Raw genomic sequence first — 21,236 nt, 5'->3', positions numbered from 1 at the left:
CTGCCTGGCTGTAGGCATCATTAGAGTCCCAAGCCTCAGCCTCACACAATTTACCCATGTAACAAACCTGCATGTGTACCCTTTAATCTATAACAGAAGTTGAAGTTATAAAATACAAAAATGTGCTCAGTCTCATAAATATTCCGGAAAATACACATTAAGACCAGAATCAGTTAACACTACAGACTGATGAGAATGGCTAAAATTGAAAGGGTTGTCAATACCAAATGTTATCAATGATGTAGAGCAATTGGAACCCTTGTGCACTGATGCTGGGTACATAAATTGGTATAATCGCTAAAAAACAATCTAAGAACTTATCCACACTATTTAGTAAAATCACTATCTTCTCTGAATTGAAGTTAAGCACTATGCTATATCCAATTCTGCTGGACAAATATCTATTGAGTATTTACTATGTACCCAGTACAGTGCTAAGGGTGTGGGGATGGAAATGAGTCTAATGAAGAACAAAGTATGATCATAAAGTAATGAGACCCATGCATTTTCAAAACATACATTTCTGAACCTAGGACACTGTTAGTGCTCCAAAGATTTGAACAGATTTACTGACATATGATTTACATACCATAAAGTTCAATGACCTACAGTGTGCAATTGAATGTTTTTAACATATTTACTGAGTTGTGTAAATGTCATCATGATCTAATTTTAGAATGTTTTCATTATTCCAGAAAGAAACCTTGTACCTGTTACTTGTTAGCAGTTACTCCCCATCCTCCCTCAGCTTGCCAAAACATACCTCCGCAACCACTAATCTACTTTCTGTTTCTATAGATTGCTCCGAACATTTTTAGTAAGTTTATAAGCTACATAAGAAAACTATTAATTGATCATATTTGGCTCTTTAAAAATATTAGTTTTGCTATTTCAAAAAAATCCAATCCATCACTCAGAGGATGAATACTTGCTATGACTCAGAATAAATACCACAGAAGTGGCATTGACTCCTCAATGCAGTGTTCAAATAGGTCCAGAAAAAACTTGGGATTATAGAACCATCATGGGAATAAGGGTGCAGCTTCTCAAGGGTACTACTTTGAAGGGCATCATTTATTTGGATGCCTCTGGCCCGCCTTTCTTTTTGGAAGCAAACATGTCAGTATTATTACCTTTGAGTTAGTTATATCTTACTAACACATAGTACAAATAAGTGTACGGTTGGTTGGTAAGACAAGATTTTCACATATGAACTAATCAAGAGATCTGTAGATTCTATCTTCTAGTTGTCACTCGTATTCATACTCTTCTCTCTATGCCCATGGCCACTGTTATTGTTCGGGCCTTCAATACTTCTTATTCAAACAATTGTGCCAGTCATAACCTACTTATAGACTCTGCTTTCTCTAGTTCCTCTTACACCACGCCTTTGGAAAAGGGTGACCATGTTATTCATAAAATGAGACTGTCCTGGACAGACTGAGATGTACAATAACTCTATATCAGAATGATTTTTTTCCACTGTTCATGATTCCTCAAAAGCTCCTGCCCACTGCAAGATCAAATCCAATTTCTGTAGTTAAACAGAGAAGGCCCTTCACCATTCAGCATCATCTGGCTCCTATCTAACCAGTCTAGCTTTATATTATTCTTTTTCTCCCCCCTTACTACTTTATATCCTAGTAATGCTATCACTATCTAGTGCTTAGGTCTTTGAATGTGCTACCCCTTTTCCTTTCCTATCTAACCCATGAATTCTTGTCATTTAAATAAAATCTCAAATTATCCACCTCTATGAAGTCTTCTCTGATCATTTCACTGAGACTTACATGCTGCTTCTCGAGGGCAGGAACTTTGTCTTTTCATCCCTGTAACTTTGGAGCCTAGAACAGTGGCTGCTACTAAACAAATATTTGTTGATTAAATGAATAAGAACAAGAAAATATGTATTTAAGTGCTCAATTATATGCTACAGATAATACTTCATGCTAATTTATACAAGTCTATTCTCTTTTATATGCTAATTATATGCTACAGATAATACTTCATGCTAATTTATACAACAGTCTATTCTAAATTAAGTAGACAACTTAATTTAGACCTAACAGTAGATAGCATACCTTGAGAAAAATAATCAGTTAAACATTTCACGCATGGATTACTCATCAAGTTGTTGGTTTTTTTTTTTTAATGAAAGTTCACTTTTCAATTAAGTTAAATAACACTTAGCTAATATATGGGTTGTTATAATACTTTTTCTTTTGTATTTCCACTCAGTCAGTAGTACTGTCAGTCCATCTACTCATTAGCCTGAGTTAGAAATCTATGAGTCATCATTGACTCTTACTTTGTCTCTTACTATCACTTATCACATGCAGTTGTCCACCAAGGGCCTATATCTTGTTACCTCCTAGACATCTTTTGAATGTGTTCCTTCCTCATTACTACTGCTTTAGTTGGGCTCTCATTATCTTTTCCCTGGGTTATTCCAACAGCCTCCTAGCTAGACTCCTAGTCTAGCTGCTGCCCCCTCTGGTCAAGGCTCTACATCTCTATCAGGATCCTCTAAGTGCAGACCTGATGATGTGATTCTCTGGTTCAGGATTACTTGATAGCTCCCTAACACCTACAGATGAAAGCCAAAACTCCTTGGCAATGCAAGGTTCCTAATCTGGCTCCCGCTTCATTCTCTTCTCATCATTTACCACTTCCTCACTAGAACTTCATGCTCTGAGCATAACAAACTAATGGTAGCGCATGATCAGCTCTTGCTTAAAAGTTCAGTTTCCTCTCCTACAACGCCAGTGTCACCATATACCACCAATTATTTATTCAAGTAACACCGAATAAGTCAGAGTTCCCAGACATATGCCTTCAAGTCTTCTTTACATGCCATTCGCTGCCTGAAATGTCCTTCCCATATTTTCTCTGTGGCAAGTTCCTAGTCATGCTTCAAAACTTTGTTTAGATGTTGCCTCTTCTAGGAAGCTTTCTCTGATCCCTTTGAATAATTAACAGCTTCACTTTTCTATGCTACTACTGTATCTTCTCTCTCCCTCTGGCCCTTGCTCTCTCTCTCTCTGTACTTAATATATCAGATGTCTATATCTATCTATTTGGAACTTTGACTTGCAAGAATTAGAACTGAAGGGTTCCATAATCATCTGGCATCCATTCAATGTTGTATCTATGGCTAGAAATATACCTGATATATATGATAGGAATTCCACAGTTCTTCCTGGTTCACTTAAGGTCTTGGTCACAATGTAACACTTGTGCTGAGTTACTCTCTGTACTAAGCAGTCATCTGCATAGGTTCCTTTGTGTGTGCATGGTATTTGATATCGCCTTTTAGACTATGTCTTAAGGACAAGGAGCCATGTCTTATTCATCTCTGTATCTTCAGTGCCTCCTCATACAATGCCATGTGTAGAATATATTGAATACTCAATGAATATTTTCCAAATTACAGTAAAATACAATTAGTTATTTCCGTTTGTAAATGCTCCATGGTTTAAGGCAAGGGTTGGAGAATATATTTTACTTGAGCTGTATCTATAGAATGCCACCAATTTAGCAATTTCTGAGTTGGCCTTTTATTTTTCAACTTGTCTAAAAGATTTCTACATAACTGAGAGCCATCCTTATTCAAATTAGCTATTAATGGGCAAGGGCCTGGACTTTTTTATTTTAATGAAATGATTTTAAAGTCATTTGAAGCCATAATTTTATTAAGCAGTTTATAGTCTTCTAAAAGTTTTACTATTAAGTTGCTAAGCAAACTTTTTTCCATATAGAAAAAGCAAGTAAGCTTCAGCCCAAGTCACTTTCTGAATTATAACCCATTCCAATTGGTGGAATTCAGTTAATGTGGCTTTATGGTAATAAATTATTCAACCTTTATTTCCATGTTATGCAGGGGAAAAAAAACTGGAAATAAATCCTTTCACAAGGATTACCAAAAGACAACCATTTTGATGAGATTCCACTTCTGAACTTAACTGCTATTCAAATAAAATGGTGTCTCCACACCCATTGCCCTTCACAGCAGAGTGTGTGCTGCCATCTACTGATGTTAGGTAAGTATACTAGAGGCCTTGTTTACCATTCTCAATCACAAAACAAGCTTTTAAAGTTATCTTTTCCATTAGTTATTATAATTTGCTTTTGTAAATTATGATAGATAAAAAACACTGTGACACAGTAGGGAGAAAGTTTTTAAAAATCAGCAAATCAAAATCAAAAGAAAAAAAAGCAATACCAGAACAATTTCCTACCAGAACTTCCTAAATAAGAAAGAAACTATTCATTTTAAAGTACAGGTTTTAAGAACACTAAATACTTGCATTTGAAAATAGCATTTATGATTTCAGTTCAGTGATAGAAAAGCCCATCAATATATTTTCTGACTAAGTGAACTCCCACCATTAAAAGATTATCCTTTTAGCATAATGAAGATTTTGATTTCTGAGAAAAAGTAAAATAATTATCTAAACTGGTATCAGTTCTATATGAGGGTGAATTAGGAAAAAGGCTTTGAGTGAGGAATGCTGAGGGAGGCGCAAGGCAAGGAGTCGGTGATTGTGGGGCCCAGAGGAAGGAGATTGAAGACAAATTTCCTGTATTACATAACTTTACTGACAGTCACTGGCTTTTGAAATTTGTCACTAAAATGTGGGCGTTTCCTTTTTTATTATACTTTAAGTTTTGGGGTACATGTGCAGAATGTGCAGTTTTGTTACATAGGTATACACGTGCTATGGTGGTTTGCTGCACCCATCAACTCATCATCTACATTAGGTATTTCTCCTAATGCTACCCCTCCCCTAGCCCCCCACACCCCGATCCCAGTGTGTGATGTTCCCCTCCCTGTGTCCATGTGTTCTCATTGCTCAACTCCCACTTATGAGTGAGAACATGCAGTGTTTGGTTTTCTGTTCTTGTTTCTTTATTTTTCAACACAATGAACAAGCCAGACCCAGGCTCTTTGTCTATGTAAAACCGAAAGATGACCTGTTCATTTCAGCCAATAATGATTCTTGGTCTGGCCACCACAATCAGTATCTGCATGGAAGATGAAGAATAGCTCTGTGGTCTAGGCTGCCCACCTCTTAGTAACCGGACCCCTGACACTGAAGGTGAGGATGGTTTAGTAGAGGCTGCCATCTACTCTTCATCATGTTTATGAGGTCCACTCTGGTATGGGATATTGGCCATCTTTCTACTTCCCTGTTTCCCTTTTTCCTCTCTTTTGCCTCTCAGCACAGGCTGCTCTACTTTTTCCCCAAGCTCCAATGGGGCCCTTGAGTCCAAGATACTTGATGGCTTCTGTACAGTAATCATACATCTGTGATTATTCCTGGTTTCAATCATTCTGTCACACTGGTAAGACCCCATAACCCCATTTTTATGCTGAAAAATATGATTGCTCTCACTCTAAAAATAGCATAATAACAATTTTATACTACTGTTTATTGTGCTAGATGTCTTATCTACTTTAACTCATTTAGTCCTCACACAACCCCCATTATGTAGGTACAATTATTATCTCCATCTTTCAGATAAAGAAAATGATGTTTGGAGATGTTAAGTGACTTGACTAAGGACATACAGCTAGTATAAGTCTATGACTCAGACCCAGTGATGACTTATTTCAAAGCTTGACCCATTGTATTATATTATTAAGGCTTTATACTTATGTAGTAATAATTACCACTTACTGAGCCCCTATGATGTACCTGGTACTGTTGCTGGGGTTTTTATATTATCATTATCCCCACTTTTTAGATGAGAAAATGGAGGTCCAGAAAATTTAAATAACTGGCCCTAAGTGACACAGCTAATAGCAATGGGTCTGTGATTTAAATGTAGATCCTTCTGACTCCAATATCTGACCTCTTAACCATAGGATGAGCTCCTTAAAATCCATCCTATAGACAGAGTCTTGAAATGTAGTAATGGGTTAGGCTTGGTGGCTCCTACCTGTAATCCCAGCACATTGGGAAGCTGAGGCAGGAGGACTGCTTGAGCTCAGGAGTTCAAGACCAGCCTGGGCAACACAGCAAGACCCCATATGTACAAAAAATAAAAAAAAATAGCCAGGCATGGTGGCGTATACTTAAAATTATAGCTACCTGGGAGGCTGAGGTGGATTGTTTGAGCCCACGAGGTCAAGGTTGCAGTGAGCTATGATTGTGCCAGTGTACTCCAGCCTGGGTAACAGAGCCAGACCTTATCTCTTACAAAAATGTAATTTTGTAAAAATGTAGTTATGATTCTTATCTCCATTTCACAGGTTAAAAATTGAGGCTCAGAGGAGTTAAGTCACTTGTCTGAAGTTATCCTTAGACAAAGGTGTAATGGCAAAGAGAAGGCACAGAGAGGGTAATGGTGGAGCAGGAAAGTCTGACTTTGTGGACTTTAGAGTATAGTTCACTGGATCTGCTTCATGAGAAGCACTGCTCCATTTCTCAGCAGGTTCACCCTGACAAAATCTACAAATTCAATGTAAGGTTGGCAGTCACAGGTGGCCTGCTGGCTAGAGGGAAAATGACTGTCTCTATGCCCAAGCATGAAGTCCAGTAGAGAAAAAAAAGACCCACTTAATTCTTAATTAAAATGTATCAAATTAGCTTCCCCTTCTTCACCAAGTTGCTCAGTGTAGAGCAGAATAAACAACAAATAATAAGGATACAGCTCTAGCATGATTAGAGTTTACAAGCAAAACAAGATTTTGGTCCAAGAAAATAATGCTTGTTTCTCTGTCAACTAACTTAACAAAACTGTACAAGCATTTTTGTTGTAATACATCCATTGAGATTTGAAACAGATACCAAATAACAATCATTTTATTAAAGCAAGGCTGTTAGATTTTTAAAATCTGATATAATCACATAGGTCATGTCTACATACGCAAAATAAAGAAAAACGTTGTGGCAATTGTCTGAATAATTGAACTTAAATTATTCCAGGCAATTCTTTCATTTCATTCTTCCTTTTTACAAAAATAGACAGTTGGGATATGCAGAAGCAAAGTAGGTAGGTAATGGAAAAGGTGTAAGCTTTGAAGGTAAACAGGTCTCAGTTCAAACTTTGGCTGTGCCACACATTAGTTTGGTGACTTGGTCATTTAAGCTTTTTAAAGCTTACTTTCATTCACTGATCTGTAAAATGAGGATATTAGGATCAGCTGCAAGGAACTACTGTGAAACTATGATAATGTATGTAAAGTGGCCCACCCAGAAGGTGCCCAATAAATGAGAATTACTATTGCTGTTATTACAGCAAATGGTTAGTATCAGTGCTAGTGGCATATTTAATCATGAATAGTAAAGTCAGCAAAAATCTAGCAATTGTAGTTCTGAGTGCTCACTGACAGCTGCAACTCCGACCTTTGCCTTTCCAAATGCATCTAACTCAAATGCCTCAATTTCAGTACTGTTGACATTTTGGACTGAATAATACTTTACTGTAAGGTGGACGGAGGGTAGCTGTCCTATGCACCGTAGGATGTTTAGAAGCATCCTTGGCCTCTACCCATTAGATGCTACTAGCAATCTCTGAATCAGGACAATAAAAATAGTCTTCAGACGTTGCTAAATGTCCTTGGGAGGGCAAAATCATCCTACCACCACCTCTGCAGAGCCTCCCTGTGGCCTATAGTGGGAATTACTCTCTTCCTTTTCTGAGGTCTTTTAAATAAAAATATACATGAAACGAGATTCTCTTATGCTGTAATTGTATCATATTATTAAATCGTATTTTCCAAAAAAGATTAAATTTCTTGATGACAGGAAAGTTTCATTCTGTTGTGTCTTCCAAAGTTTCTTGTATAGAACAGACAAGTAGGAACTCAGTAAAGATGTATTTGTTTACTTATTTTTTCCATTCATTCCCTCAACAAGCATTTGCCGTATGCCTTTATGTAATAGGCATGAACTAGGAGTTGGACATGTAAGGAAAAAAGGGCACAGTCCCTGCTTTTAAGAATCTCACAGTGTAGTGAAGAAGTCAGACTAATATGGTTTGATATTTGCTCCAATAAAAGTGGTAAGGAAGAGACGCCCTTAACTTGGACTGGGAGAGACAAGCAACATTTTTCTGAGGAGGCAACTTTTGAGCTGAGTTTTGAAGGATGAGTAGGAGTTAGTCAAACTGGGGGTTGGAGGGGGAGGGCACTTACTGCTGATATCTAGCAATTTGTTAGAGGCTTTTATAGTATGAGTTTAATAAATATGCTTTACAAACCTTTGACTTTTCAGCAGATAATCCATTTTTTTTTTTTACCTTCTTGACCCAGAAAAGTAACTAGAAGGTAAGTGTTTTCTAAAATTGGGGCAACAAGTGTGTACACACAAGTATGTACATACTAATGACATTGTGGAAGGAAGCTACTAGCATTTGCTAGTTCTGTCTCTCCTGCCACATAGAAATGCTTCTGAATTAAGGGAAAAAGCTATATTATTTGTTGTTACAAGTTTTGATTGACTGTGTTGGGCTTTGAGGTTAACATATCTATCATCACTGATTAGTTGAGGGCCCTTGGGTTATGATCATAACATATTTTATCAGACTATTCTACCTCTTTTGAAGATGTAATATTAAAACTTGCTACTTAATTTGTCTTATCAATTTTCATCTCAATTGATTCCTTCAAGTAAAAATATTTAGTTCCTGTCAAATTAGGAGTGGAAGGGAGAAAGTATTCTGGCATATGCAGTGAGTCCCAAATTTTTCATCTCATGATTTTGGGAAGTCTGGAGTTCATATAAGCAGATTAAAACTTTCAAAGGATCAATTCCCATTTTAAATGGTTTATGAGAAACACTCCCATGAAGAAAGTAATCATGGCAAAAAGTACTCACTTAGCTTCTCTAAGATCTCCTCATCTGTCATCTTGGATTTTTTTCTTTGCCGATCTGTGTTCCTGTACAAAGTACTGGAATTGGCATTTTCAGCAGAGGGTGGTGTGACCTCTTTATTTGGTGCTGCAGGTGAAGCAATGGATTCAACCACAGAACGAGTGTAGATCTAAAAAAACAGAAAGTTCTGCAATTAAAACAGCAGGCCAAGGAAAGAGTGTGAAGTCAATGTATTGTAATATCAATGAATTTTTAAAGACAAGTGGTATTTTCTTAAAAAAAAAAAAAAGGACTTTGAGTAGCTGAAAGTACAACACTATTGAAAGATCATGGGAGCTAGTCTTTGGATGTCCCTATACATGCCTTGCTAATTGTGGTCTGAGGACCTCTGTTTATGCAATTCTTCCTACCTGGTTCACGTGGATTTCCTTCCTTATCTTCTCCAACATTTTTATTATTTAGCAGTTATGTATTGTTTGGTATTATTCTCTAATTGTTTAATGTGCTAATCTTGTATCCTCAAACAGCATCCTCAAAACCTTGGTCATATTTTATACTCTAGCTCTTGGAACATAAAAGATGCTTAATAGGTAGCAGTAGATTAACTATATTCTAACTCTATGACTATTCCAAAGGGCATCTTTTGAATCATTTGTAAATAGTCCTTTGTGACTTACTGATTTTGTATGCTCTGGTCTTGGTGCGATAACTGGTGGTGGCTCATTGTCATCTTCTTCTTCTTCCTCCTCTTCATCTTCTTCTTCAGACACAGGAGGGGCCAATGGAGGCTCAGATGCTGTTTTCGTACTCTTGTGACAAAAACAAAGTTTATAGATCAGGTATTAACTCCTTTGTTTTGTTTTTCTTCAGAAATAAAACAAAGGAAATGAAAATATTTAAGCATGTAGGGATAGGAGGAAACTACATCTTTCACAAATGATCAGAATCATCAACAATTTGGTGGCCAGGGCTTGCTCACCTGAATATAATCTCTGAACTTGTTCAGAGATAAATTCATGTCATGGCTTAAAGAACCATGAAGTGTATTTTTTTAAAAAAAATTTCTCATTGAGCTGAAAAACAGTGGACTATTATTCACTTAATATTTTAAAGTTCAATGTTTTTGAAATACATTAAAAATCAAACTAATTGCTCTTAGAGCCTTGATTCTATACTGGGAAGATTATCAATTTATTGATTGACAGTTTGTCCACTTGAAAAGAACTATTTTTTACCTAAGGATCAGAGCATGCATATGCATATTGTATTAATATAGCTCTGTAAATACTCTCTAAGAACAAGCAAGCCAATAAATGTCTCTTCCCTGTCCAGCCTCCTGGAAAGAAGCACTCAGAGAGTAATAGACATGAAGATCTAAAGAATACTCATCCACATGAATAATCACTCAATATTAACCATGAGTTAAATGGAGATTTTCGATGTTTTATAAACTGCAATAATATGACAGTATTGTGGTACAATAGCAATAATACCTAAGGACAGTTCTTGATCATTCATGTTAATACAGTGGTAAAATGGTTCCAAAGTTTGATTTTGAAAGACCCATGGCCATGGTTCTCAAAGCTTGGTTCCCGGATCAGCATCATTAGTATCATTAAGGAACTTGTTAGAAATGCAAATTTTCAGGCTCCATCCAGACCTATGAATCAAAACTCTGGAAGTGGAGCCCAGTGATCTGTGTTATAACAAGCCTTCCAGGTGATCCTGATGCATGCTCAAGTTCAAAAACCATGAACTATGGCTCAGGTCTGCACTGTTTAATATGGCCACATAGCAACCAGCCACATAAGGCTACAGAACACTTAAAATGTGGCCAGCCTGAATTGAGATGTGTTTCAAGTGTAAATTACATCCCAGATATTGTATACTTAATATAAAAAAATTGTAAAATGTTAGATTAATATTTCTTATATTGATTATATGTTGAAATGCTGGTATTTTGAATATATTGGCTTAATAAATATATTATTACAATTTATTTCACCTATTTTTTACTTTTTAATATGTGGTTACTAGAAAATTTAAAGTTATGAATATAGTTTATATTTCTGTTGGACAGTGCTATTATAGGTGTTTTTTGTTTGTTTGTTTTTGGTTTGTCTTTGTGTATTTATTTTGTTTTTGTTTATGCCACTGGGTATACTGGCCTAACATAATTCGACAATGAATTTTCATTCTTTGAGGACAAAGCTCCTGAGGCAGTTACAGGCAGCCTGTTAATAGACCATTACATCAAAGGACCTCAATCATGATTAAAAACTCAATATGGCTTTTCTACAATCATGTATAAACATATGGTGAAGTAATAAGGTGTAATCATACATTTGAAAGGAGCCAGAAAGACTTATCAATTGTGAGAAGAAAGACAACCTAGAATTTATAAACAAGCATTTGAAAGAATATTTTATTGCCCTGATATAGATGCTAAGTGGTTTATAGATTGAAGTTTGTATGTTTACTGAACATTGGTTTTCTTGTTTATGCAGCTATATTGATTCTTAATTTAGCCATAACAACTGGGCTATTACATTGTATAGTTATGTGGATAGCAACATCTGTTAAAGACATTAAGTTTCCAGGTTTTTAAAAAATCACTTTCTTCTTGTAAAACACTAATTCTTCAGGGGACTTCAGTGGGCACAGGGAGAAATGGGCTTTGGGTTATTGAAATTTGCTTTGATATTATGTTCCAGAAAGTTTTGCCCTATCTTATACCAGCCGGTTTCAGGAATGTACCTAATCACTGTTTCTTTGTAGAAGGGTGGAAGTTGAGTACTTTTTTATATGGCAAATGGTGCTATTTTATCCATTAGGCAATATGAACCTTGCCCAGGGTTGATAAGTTTTACGTGGGCCTATGAAAGTGTTTGCCATCAGAAATAAATCATCAGCTCCAAAAAGCCAGAAGAAAACTATAAAGTCAAAATTAATTAATGTCTGATTAAATGTCTGTTAAGTATAACAATATGCCAACTTAACTAGTCTCTTATGTCTAGCATTTATAGAAATTTCATCATATTAAATATAAATTGTAGGTTAGATTTTCATATTTAGCAATAATTCTTGAATATTTACAATGATTTAACAAGAAATTATACCTAATCATACATTTTAAAAGTTACTTGTAAGTAAATAATTTCAAAATTAATATTTCAAAAATAATTTCAAAAATTTATAGCAAAAATATAAAGTGAAGTATGGGGGCCCTTTAATATGTTTAAAGCAATGCATGATGTGACCTCTACAAGTGAGAGTATATACAGTCTATTAGGCTCTAAAAACAGCCCTAGAGGCAAAAAGAATGATTCAAAGTCTAGTCTTCTTGGTCCAAACCTTAAACTGGTACAAAGACCAGTCAATGTCTGCTGGGCAAGGGGCAAGCTTACACATTTCAAGTCTTAATATTTCACTAGATAAGATCCACCTGCAAGATTTCACTGACTGTTAATATTCATTACTATCTTCACAGCTAATCTCCAATGGAAGCCATTCCCCATCTCCAAGGATAGACTTAAGGGACTATTAGAAAACCTGAAGGTTTGTAGGAAAAGAAAAAGACAGATATTTCTGTTTACTTTGTACCAAACACTATCCTGCCATATTGGTTGGTTGACTTGGAAGAATGTATGGCATTGAGTGGATAGTATGTTTTGAATTATGGTTGGGCCAGAGAGCGTTAAAACCCCAGCAATCCACCAAGGATACCAATCTTCGGTACTGAGAACTGAAATTAACAATTTCTGCCCATGTTAAAAAATACTGGGATCGGGCATACTTTACTATCACCATGTAAACAGTACTGGGACTGGGCATATTTCATTTTCCCTGTGTTAGGCAATATCCAGATAGACATACTTTAATGTTCTTATGTTAAACAATACTGAGAATAAGTAAAAATAACATAGCTTCTTACTTTAGGAAATACTTGTTTCTAGAAGATACCGTGAACCAACTAATTTGCTCATCGAGACTAACAGCTTGCTCACTAAAACTTGCTTCAAGCCCCTTCCTTTGCTATATTCACCAGTACAAAGCTATTTTATCATAAACACTGCACAATGTTAACCCATTCCTCACCTTGCAAGACCTGCTTTAAAATCAAACAGTCTAAGCCCTAACACCCTATAAATAATCCCTTCTGACATCTCCTTCTTAAGACACTAAGACTTTATCAAAGTAATGCCTTTATGTCACTCTAATTTTAATAAACATAGCTTTACTTAGAGGTTTTCTGGGTGATCATTTTTGGAGTCAATGGTGCAATGTTTCCATACTCTTCATTCCAGGCTGAGAATTACTGTATCTAAAACTTCTAAACTTATAGAAATATAGATAGATGGATAACAAGTAAGGAATATTTTTGTCATCAAATTAGATATTTTTTACACTCTAATTTTGCCAGACATTGGGGCAGGGAATGTAGTTCTTTGTTTTGTTTTGCTTTTTGAGATGGAGTTTCGCCATTGTTGCCCAGGCTGGGGTGCAATGGCACGATCTCTGTTCACTGCAACCTCCACCTCCTGGGTTCAAGCAATTCTCCTGCCTCAGCCTCCCAAGGAGCTGGGATTACAGGCATGTGCCATTATGCCCAGCTAATTTTGTATTTTTAGTAGAGATGGGGTTTCTCTACGTTGGTCAGGCTGGTCTCGAACTCCTGACCTCAGGTGATCCACCCGCCTCGGCCTCCCAAAGTGCCGGGATTACAGATGTGAGCCACCGCGCCTGGCTGGGAATGTAGTTCTTAACCTGAGTTGGGTCCCAGACTCTTAGGGTTTGGTCTATCTCCCCAGAAAAATACAGGTAGACACATTCTTTTACATATAACTTCAACAGTTCATAGATCTGAAGCCCACCCATGAACTCCAAGTTTTGAACATTGCTTTAGAGAATACACCAGCTAGAGTATGTACACACCAGTAGAGAACCTTAGGAAATTCCCTTTTCTCTGAGCTTAATTTTTCAAGGCCAAAGAACTTAGAGGTAAGGAACTTAGAGGCTTTAGACAATATAAAATGTTGTTTGGGGGCCACTTCTGGTGATTGTTTAGAATGTAGATTTTAGGTTTCTACTCCAGATCTACTCTGGAAGTGGAGCCCTGGAATCCTCAATTTAACAGAATCCCCAGGAAATTCTGATGCACACTGAAGTAAAGGAATTAAACTACGTTTAAAAAAAAATTAGCCAGTACTGCAAATCACAAAAGAGCAATCTGTCAACTGCACACCCAGTTGCTCTAAGCACAGATAATGGCACATTCAATATGACAACACAATAATGACATATTATTGCTGTTACCTTCCCCTTGGAATACTAACTTAGGATTCTAAATATGTCATTTTATTTTCAACAGTACAACAAAAATATGAAATTTTAAAATTAGCCTCAAATTAAAGAGTAGGGGCCTGAACAGTATTTGAAATTGAATACACTAATATCAAAGAAGCTAATACAAATAAGCAGTAAAGCAGGTGTTATATTTATATGACTATGACATCTCTCCTTGAGTTCAATATTAATTACAGAATCATGAGTTTAAAACATTTAGAGAATACAGCATTGCTTCTGTTTTAATTCTCACCCAGGCTACTAAAGGATGCAAAACTTGTGATCAGTTCAGGCTATGTCTACAAGGGTTTGTCAGACCCATTAAATTAGATTTTGTAGACAGCCAGATCTATTGGGAGTTTTTATGATGCAAAAAGACATACACATTGCGAAGCATATTCTCGTCTAAAACTACAAGGAAAACATAAGGTGCAGTTATCCATTCCTAAGGAACTGAGTCCCACTGAAGTGATTCAAATAGAAATGTTAGACCTAATACCATAAAAATCCTAGAGGAAAACCTAGGTAGTACCATTCAGGACATAGGCATGGGCAAAGACTTCATGTCTAAAACACCAAAAGCAACGGCAGCAAAAGCCAAAATTGACAAATGGGATCTCATTAAACTAAAGAGCTTCTGCACAGCAAAAGAAACTACCATGAGAGTGAACAGGCAACCTACAGAATGGGAGAAAATTTTTGCAATCTACTCATCTGACAAAGGGCTAATATCCAGAACCTACAAAGAACTCAAACAAATTTACAAGAAAAAAACAAACAACCCCATCAAAAAGTGGGCAAAGGATATGAATAGACATTTCTCAAAAGAAGACATTCATACAGCCAACAAACACATGAAAAAATGCTCATCATCACTGGCCATCAGAGAAATGCAAATCAAAACCACAATGAGATACCATCTCACACCAGTTAGAATGGCGATCATTAAAAAGTCAGGAAACAACAGGTGCTGGAGAGGATGTGGAGAAATAGGAACACTTTTACACTGTTGGTGGGATTGTAAACTAGTTCAACCATTATGGAAAACAGTATGGCGATTCCTCAAGGATCTAGAACTAGATGTACCATATGACCCAGCCATCCCATTACTGGGTATATACCCAAAGGATTATAAATTATTCTGCTATAAAGACACATGCACACGTATGTTTATTGCAGCACTATTCACAATAGCAAAGACTTGGAATCAACCCAAATGTCCATCAGTGACAGATTGGATTAAGAAAATGTGGCATATATACACCATGGAATACTATGCAGCCATAAAAAAGGATGAGTTTGTGTCCTTTGTAGGGACATGGATGCAGCTGGAATCCATCATTCTTAGCAAACTATCACAAGAACAGAAAACCAAACACCGCATGTTCTCACTCACAGGTGGGAACTGAACAATGAGATCACTTGGACTCAGGAAGGGGAACATCACACACCGGGGCCTATCATGGGGAGGGGGGAGGGGGGAGGGATTGCATTGGGAGTTATACCTGATGTAAATGACGAGTTGATGGGTGCAGCACACCAACAAGGCACAAGTATACATATGTAACAAACCTGCACGTTATGCACATGTACCCTACAACTTAAAGTATAATAATAATAAATAAATTAAAAAAAAAAAAAAAAAAAGAATGTCGGGGCCCAATTCAGTTCATTCAATCAATAGAAACCTAGCCTTCATCAAGCCATCAATCCATTATCTTCACCTGAAAGTCCTGCCAGCCCTTCAAACTCAAACTGTCTAATAAGGAACTCAGCATCTTCCCACAGAAATCGGCTTCTCCTCAAAGACAGCATCATTATCTTTTTACCCACCAGCTATCAGTTTAAGCCTGCGTTCATCTTTGACCTCACTCTTTCCTCCAACATCCAATTAATAATCTAAATACCTCTAGAAATTGAATGTAATCTTCCCATTCCTGCTGTTACTACCTCATTTCTGGCTCTGATTACCTGGATGCTTGCAATATTCTCCCTACTAGTGTCCCTTCATCCGGTCTCACCATTTGTCCTTAATTCATTCTGGACATTTGCTGTCAGATTACTCTTCCCAAGGTCTAAGTGTTAATCACTTAACCCTCCTGCTCCAAAACACTTCAAAAGCTTCCCACTGAATACTGGAAAGCCAGATTCCTTGGAATACCATTTAAGGGCCTGTATGATTCGGTTCCACTTTAACCTTCAAGACTTATTTCCTGATTCCCTTTCTTGCATCTCAGTCTTCATTCAACCCCATATTCTTTGTTTCCTTGCTCTACTCACCAACATACCCTTTCTTATGCTTTTCTTTTTACTTAAAATGCCCTTCCCATCTTCACAGATCGAAATCTCATCTGACCTTTAAGATCTAGCTCAAATGCCAACTTTTATATGAAGTATTTTCTAACTTAACATTCAACAAATACATACCAAGTATCTATTTGGTACCAGACACTGAGCTTCAGCCCTTGGAGACAGGGGCCTGCTTCCCTTTCCCTCCCCAGTTAAAACAATCTACTTTCTTTGAAATCTCATAGCATGTCGACATATTTTATGACATGTAATACTATCCATATTGTTGGGGTTTTTTTTTTTGAGACAGGGTTTTGCTCTGTCACTCAGGCTGGAGTCCAGTGACAGAATCAAGGCTCACTGCAGCCTCCACCTCCAGGGCTCAAGCGATCCTCCCACCTCAGCCTCCAAAGTAGTTGGGACTACAGGTGTGCACCAACATGCCCAGCTAATTTTTGTATTATTTGTAGAGACAGGGTTTTACCATGTTACCCAGTTTGCTCTCCTAGGCTCAAGAATCTGTCCACCTGAACCTCCCACAGTGCTGGGATTACAGGCATGAGCCACTGTACTCGGCCACTATCCATATTGTATTGTACTTCTTTATGTCCATGTTTACCTTCCCCTACCAGCCTGATAGCCAAACTTCCTAGAGCTTATAAGGAGACAGTTGGTAAATATATGTTAAATAGGTAAATATCTATTTGTTTTATCTCCAGACAGTGAGATCATCATTTTTTTCTAACTTAATGGAATATTTTAGCCATAATATAGACTTCGTTTTAATTCTACAAGCAAAACCAATAGAACCAATCTCAAAAGAAACAGTTAATATCTCAGGAGAAAACAAAAACCAATACACAGGCTATCCTAGAAAGTTGGTGTTTCAAATAACCGACCAACCTAAAAAAAAAAAAAAAGTATTTTTTTTTTTTTTGCCAGAATACCCAGTCAAGATTGCACAAGCATGACATTAATGAAATCAAAGCAGGTAAAGTATGTGTTATCATGGAGGGTTGTCATTTTTGTCCTTCTCATTTTCCTATTGCCTCCCTTCACATGTTGTTTTCATTGTGGCCCAGGAAGCTATCATGGCAAAGATGGAGGAAAAGAGGAAATGGCCAGTCAGATGAGAAGGCCATATTCTGTTCTGTTTTGAGGAATCCGAGCAAAGCGCAAGTACAAGTTTCATGTGTGAAAAGAGTGAGTTTTTCCTCTTTTGTCATGTAAAAATAACAGTAGTTTACATTTAATAAATACATATTATGTGCTAGGTACTATACTAAGTACTTTATATGCATTATCACATTTAATATTCACACAAGACCTAGGAGGTAAGTACTATTATTATTCCCTCTTAAAGCTGAGGAAAGAAGCTCAGAGAAGCTAAGCTACTTTCCCAATGTCACATACTTAGTAAATAGCGAAATCAGATTAAATGCCTACATCCAGAGCCTACACTCTTTCTTTTTTCATTTTATTCTTAATTGTAGTAAAATATATATAACATAAAATTTACCATCTTAACCATTTTTAGGTATACATTTCAGTACTGTTGAGGGTATTGTTGTATAATGATCAAAGCCATTCATCTCCATAACTCTTTTCATCTTGTAAAACTGAAACTCTGTACCATTAAACAACTCCCCACTCCCCCTGCTCCCAGCTCCTGGCAACTAGTATTCTACTTTCTGTCTCTATGAATTTGACTCCTTTAGGTACCTCGTATATGTGGAATCATATAGTATATACCCTTTTGTGACTGGCTTATTTCATTTAGCATAATGTTTTCCTGGTTCATCCATGTTGTAACATGTGTCAGAATTGTCTTCTTTTTAAGGCTTAATAATATTCTACTGTTTATACATACCGTCTTTTGTTTACCCCTTCATTTGTTGATGGACACTTGGGTTGCTTCCACCATTTGCCTACGGTGAATATTGCTGCAATGAACGTGGGTGTATAAATATCTCTTGGAGATCCTGCGTTCAATTATGGGTATATACCCAGAAGTGGAATAGCTAGATCATATGGTTAATACCATTTTTAATTTTTGAGAAGCTGACATAACATTTCAGAACCTTTACTCTTTACAACTAAAGAAGATCTACTGGTGTCATACTGGCTACCTAGGGTTATGTCAAGCAGACATCTGTCCACTATAAAAGGCATTTGTCTGCTATAAAAGGAAGAAGAATCAGCTTGGCCATCCATGACTGTTTGAATAAATGGTTAGGAGATTTTCAGTAATGCAAATTATTTCACCCCTAAAAAAGCAAATGAGGCAGGAAGTAATTTCTATCAGAATATCTGAGATCATTTTCTGTCTAATGTGTTCAAATACTCTTTCAGATACTATAGCACTTTCAACAACTAGGTTACTTATTTTCTAGTCACTTCTCTGATAAAAATCATCTATGTGACTTTGGACAAAGTCACTTCCCTCACTGTACCTCGGTTTGTTGGAACAAGTGACATACAAAACTTATACTGTTATAACCTTAGAGAAGCCATTTAATTTCTCAAAACCTCAGTTTCCTCATCTGTAAAATGGGGACAATGGTGAGACTTACTTAATTTGGGCTGTAGGAAAGATTAAGTCCTTATAAAAATAAAATTATCTTACAGTTTGTATTGTAAGTATACACTGTAGGTGTTGAGAGAAATTTTTATTAACATGATTATTATTCTCAAAGTTCTACATGTAAGAGAAACGGAAACATTGTTCACATAAAAACCCTGTACAAGAATGTTCCCAGTAGCTTTATTTGTAATAGCTAGCAACTGAAAATTTTCTAGAGAGACTTCGATGTATGAATGGTTAAACAAACAGTGGTACAATCATACCGTGGAATACTCAGAGATAAAAAGGAACACAAATTATTGATATACACAATAACTTGGATTAATCTTAAAAGAATTAAACTGAGTAAAAAAAGCCAATCCCCAAAAGTCACATGCTGTATTATTTCATTTACATGAAATGTCCAGAAAGCCAAATCCATAAAGGCAGAATCTATATTAGTTCTTGCCTGTGACTAGGGTGGGGTGAGTGGAGTTAACTGTAAGCCGGTACGAAGGATTTTACTGGGGTGATGGACATGTTCTAAAACTCAGTTGTGGTGATGGTAGCACAGGTATATATATTTACCAAAACTCATTGAACTGTTTACCTGAAAATAGGTGAATTTTATATAACTGAATTATACCTTAAAACTGTTTTTAAAAGACTCTATATCTAAAACCTGGATCTATGCAGTTATATTCTCTTGAATCTTTGGAAACACCCATCATGTGAAACAGTTTTCAATTTTTCACTTACCGAAGGATGGGCTGCTATGTATCCATGTGCACTTTTATCTGCAAAGTGAGAATAGAGAGGTCACTTTTGTTTCACAAAGACTGTTTCATTCAGAGACCACACCAGAAAAATAAAAATGAAAAAACTGCATGATTTCAACTAGAAGGAAATGTTCCAATTTAGTATTAACTAGATATTATGACTAATGACATAGCTTTTCTTAAAATAGCTCACACCATTACATCCTCACCATATTCTTACTAGGTCATTTTACAGACATTAATGAAGGCCTCTGGTGAATCTCATTTATATGGAAGAATGACAAGATTACCTACTCTTAACTGATATGATTCGATACATCTATAGTAGTCCCCCTTATCTGAAGTTTCACTTTTTGTGGTTTCAGCTACCTGTGGTCAACTGTGATTCAAAAATATTAAATCAAAAATTGCAGAAATAACCAATTCATGAGTTTCAAACTGCATGCCATTCTGAGTATGATAAAATATCATGCTGTCCTGCTCCATTCCACCTGAAACATGAATCATCCCTTTGTCCAGTGTACCCACTCTGTTTATACTACCAGCCTACTAGTCACTTAATAGCCAGTTTGGTTATCAGAACAACTGTGGAGCTATCACAGTGCCTGTAGTCATATACCCCTTATTTTACTTCATAATGGCCCCAAAGAGCAAAAGTAGTGATGCTGGCATATTGTTATAATTGTTCTATTTTATTATTAGTTATTGTTGTTTATCTCTTACTGTGCTTAATTTATAACTTTATCATAGGTAAGCAGGTATAGACAAAAAACATGGTATACATAAGGTTCAGTACTATCCATGGTTCCAGGCATCCACTGGAGGTCTTAGAACATATTCCACGTGAGTAAGTGGGGAACTACTCTATATCTAGGATTTTTCCCACTTTCCTCTTTCCCTACCTCCTTTCCATTCCTTCTTTCCACCTTCCTGTGCTATCTCCATCTTCTCCTCCTCTTCTCCTGTGCAATTAGTCAGTCCCAATACCAAAGCATTCAGAAAACCTATGATGAGGTACACTCAGCCTTCAGTACAGTACAACTATACAGTTTTAATATAGTTGTCAGGATTTCATCTTTGTAAGTTGAGAGAAATTTGGCATATAAAACTAAGTGTTAAACAGCAATGGCTATTTGGAGTAAAGAACAAACTCTGATACTCTAAAGTGTATTCATGGTTACAGTGAAATGATTTCTTGAATACATTTTCAGTTCTGGTTGCCTATGGGTCTAACTTGGAGCACAGCTCTTGATTTTCTCACATGAAACATTTTTTGATATGTCACCAGGATCTCTTAGATATTTTATTCTATGTGGAAGCTTAAATATAGTAAAAAGTTTTCCTTGATGGCTTTCTTTTTAGGTTTTCAACACTGAATAACAGCAGTTAAGCAATCTTCTCATTTTAAGAAAGTCCAGTTTAGCAGTTTGGGCTTTG

The 21,236-nt window shown here is 36.5% G+C and overlaps 1 protein-coding gene across 3 annotated transcripts in view; it reads right to left on the bottom strand.

The window, feature by feature from the left end:
• The window catches only part of PAK3 (p21 (RAC1) activated kinase 3), a 286,207-nt gene that overhangs the window by 48,429 nt on the left and 216,542 nt on the right, over positions 1 to 21,236 (bottom strand). For all 3 annotated transcript variants that reach the window (XM_025373283.1, XM_025373282.1, XM_025373281.1), the window contains 3 exons: positions 19,780 to 19,817; positions 9,500 to 9,631; positions 8,826 to 8,991 (listed from right to left, as the gene is read on the bottom strand). In XM_025373283.1, the coding sequence (XP_025229068.1) occupies positions 8,826 to 8,991; positions 9,500 to 9,631; positions 19,780 to 19,817 (336 nt within the window). The remainder of the gene's footprint in view (positions 1 to 8,825; positions 8,992 to 9,499; positions 9,632 to 19,779; positions 19,818 to 21,236) is intronic.

This window comes from Theropithecus gelada, chromosome X (assembly GCF_003255815.1).
Source record: "Theropithecus gelada isolate Dixy chromosome X, Tgel_1.0, whole genome shotgun sequence".
NCBI lineage: Eukaryota > Metazoa > Chordata > Mammalia > Primates > Cercopithecidae > Theropithecus > Theropithecus gelada.
This window is presented reverse-complemented; position numbering and strand designations above follow the sequence as displayed.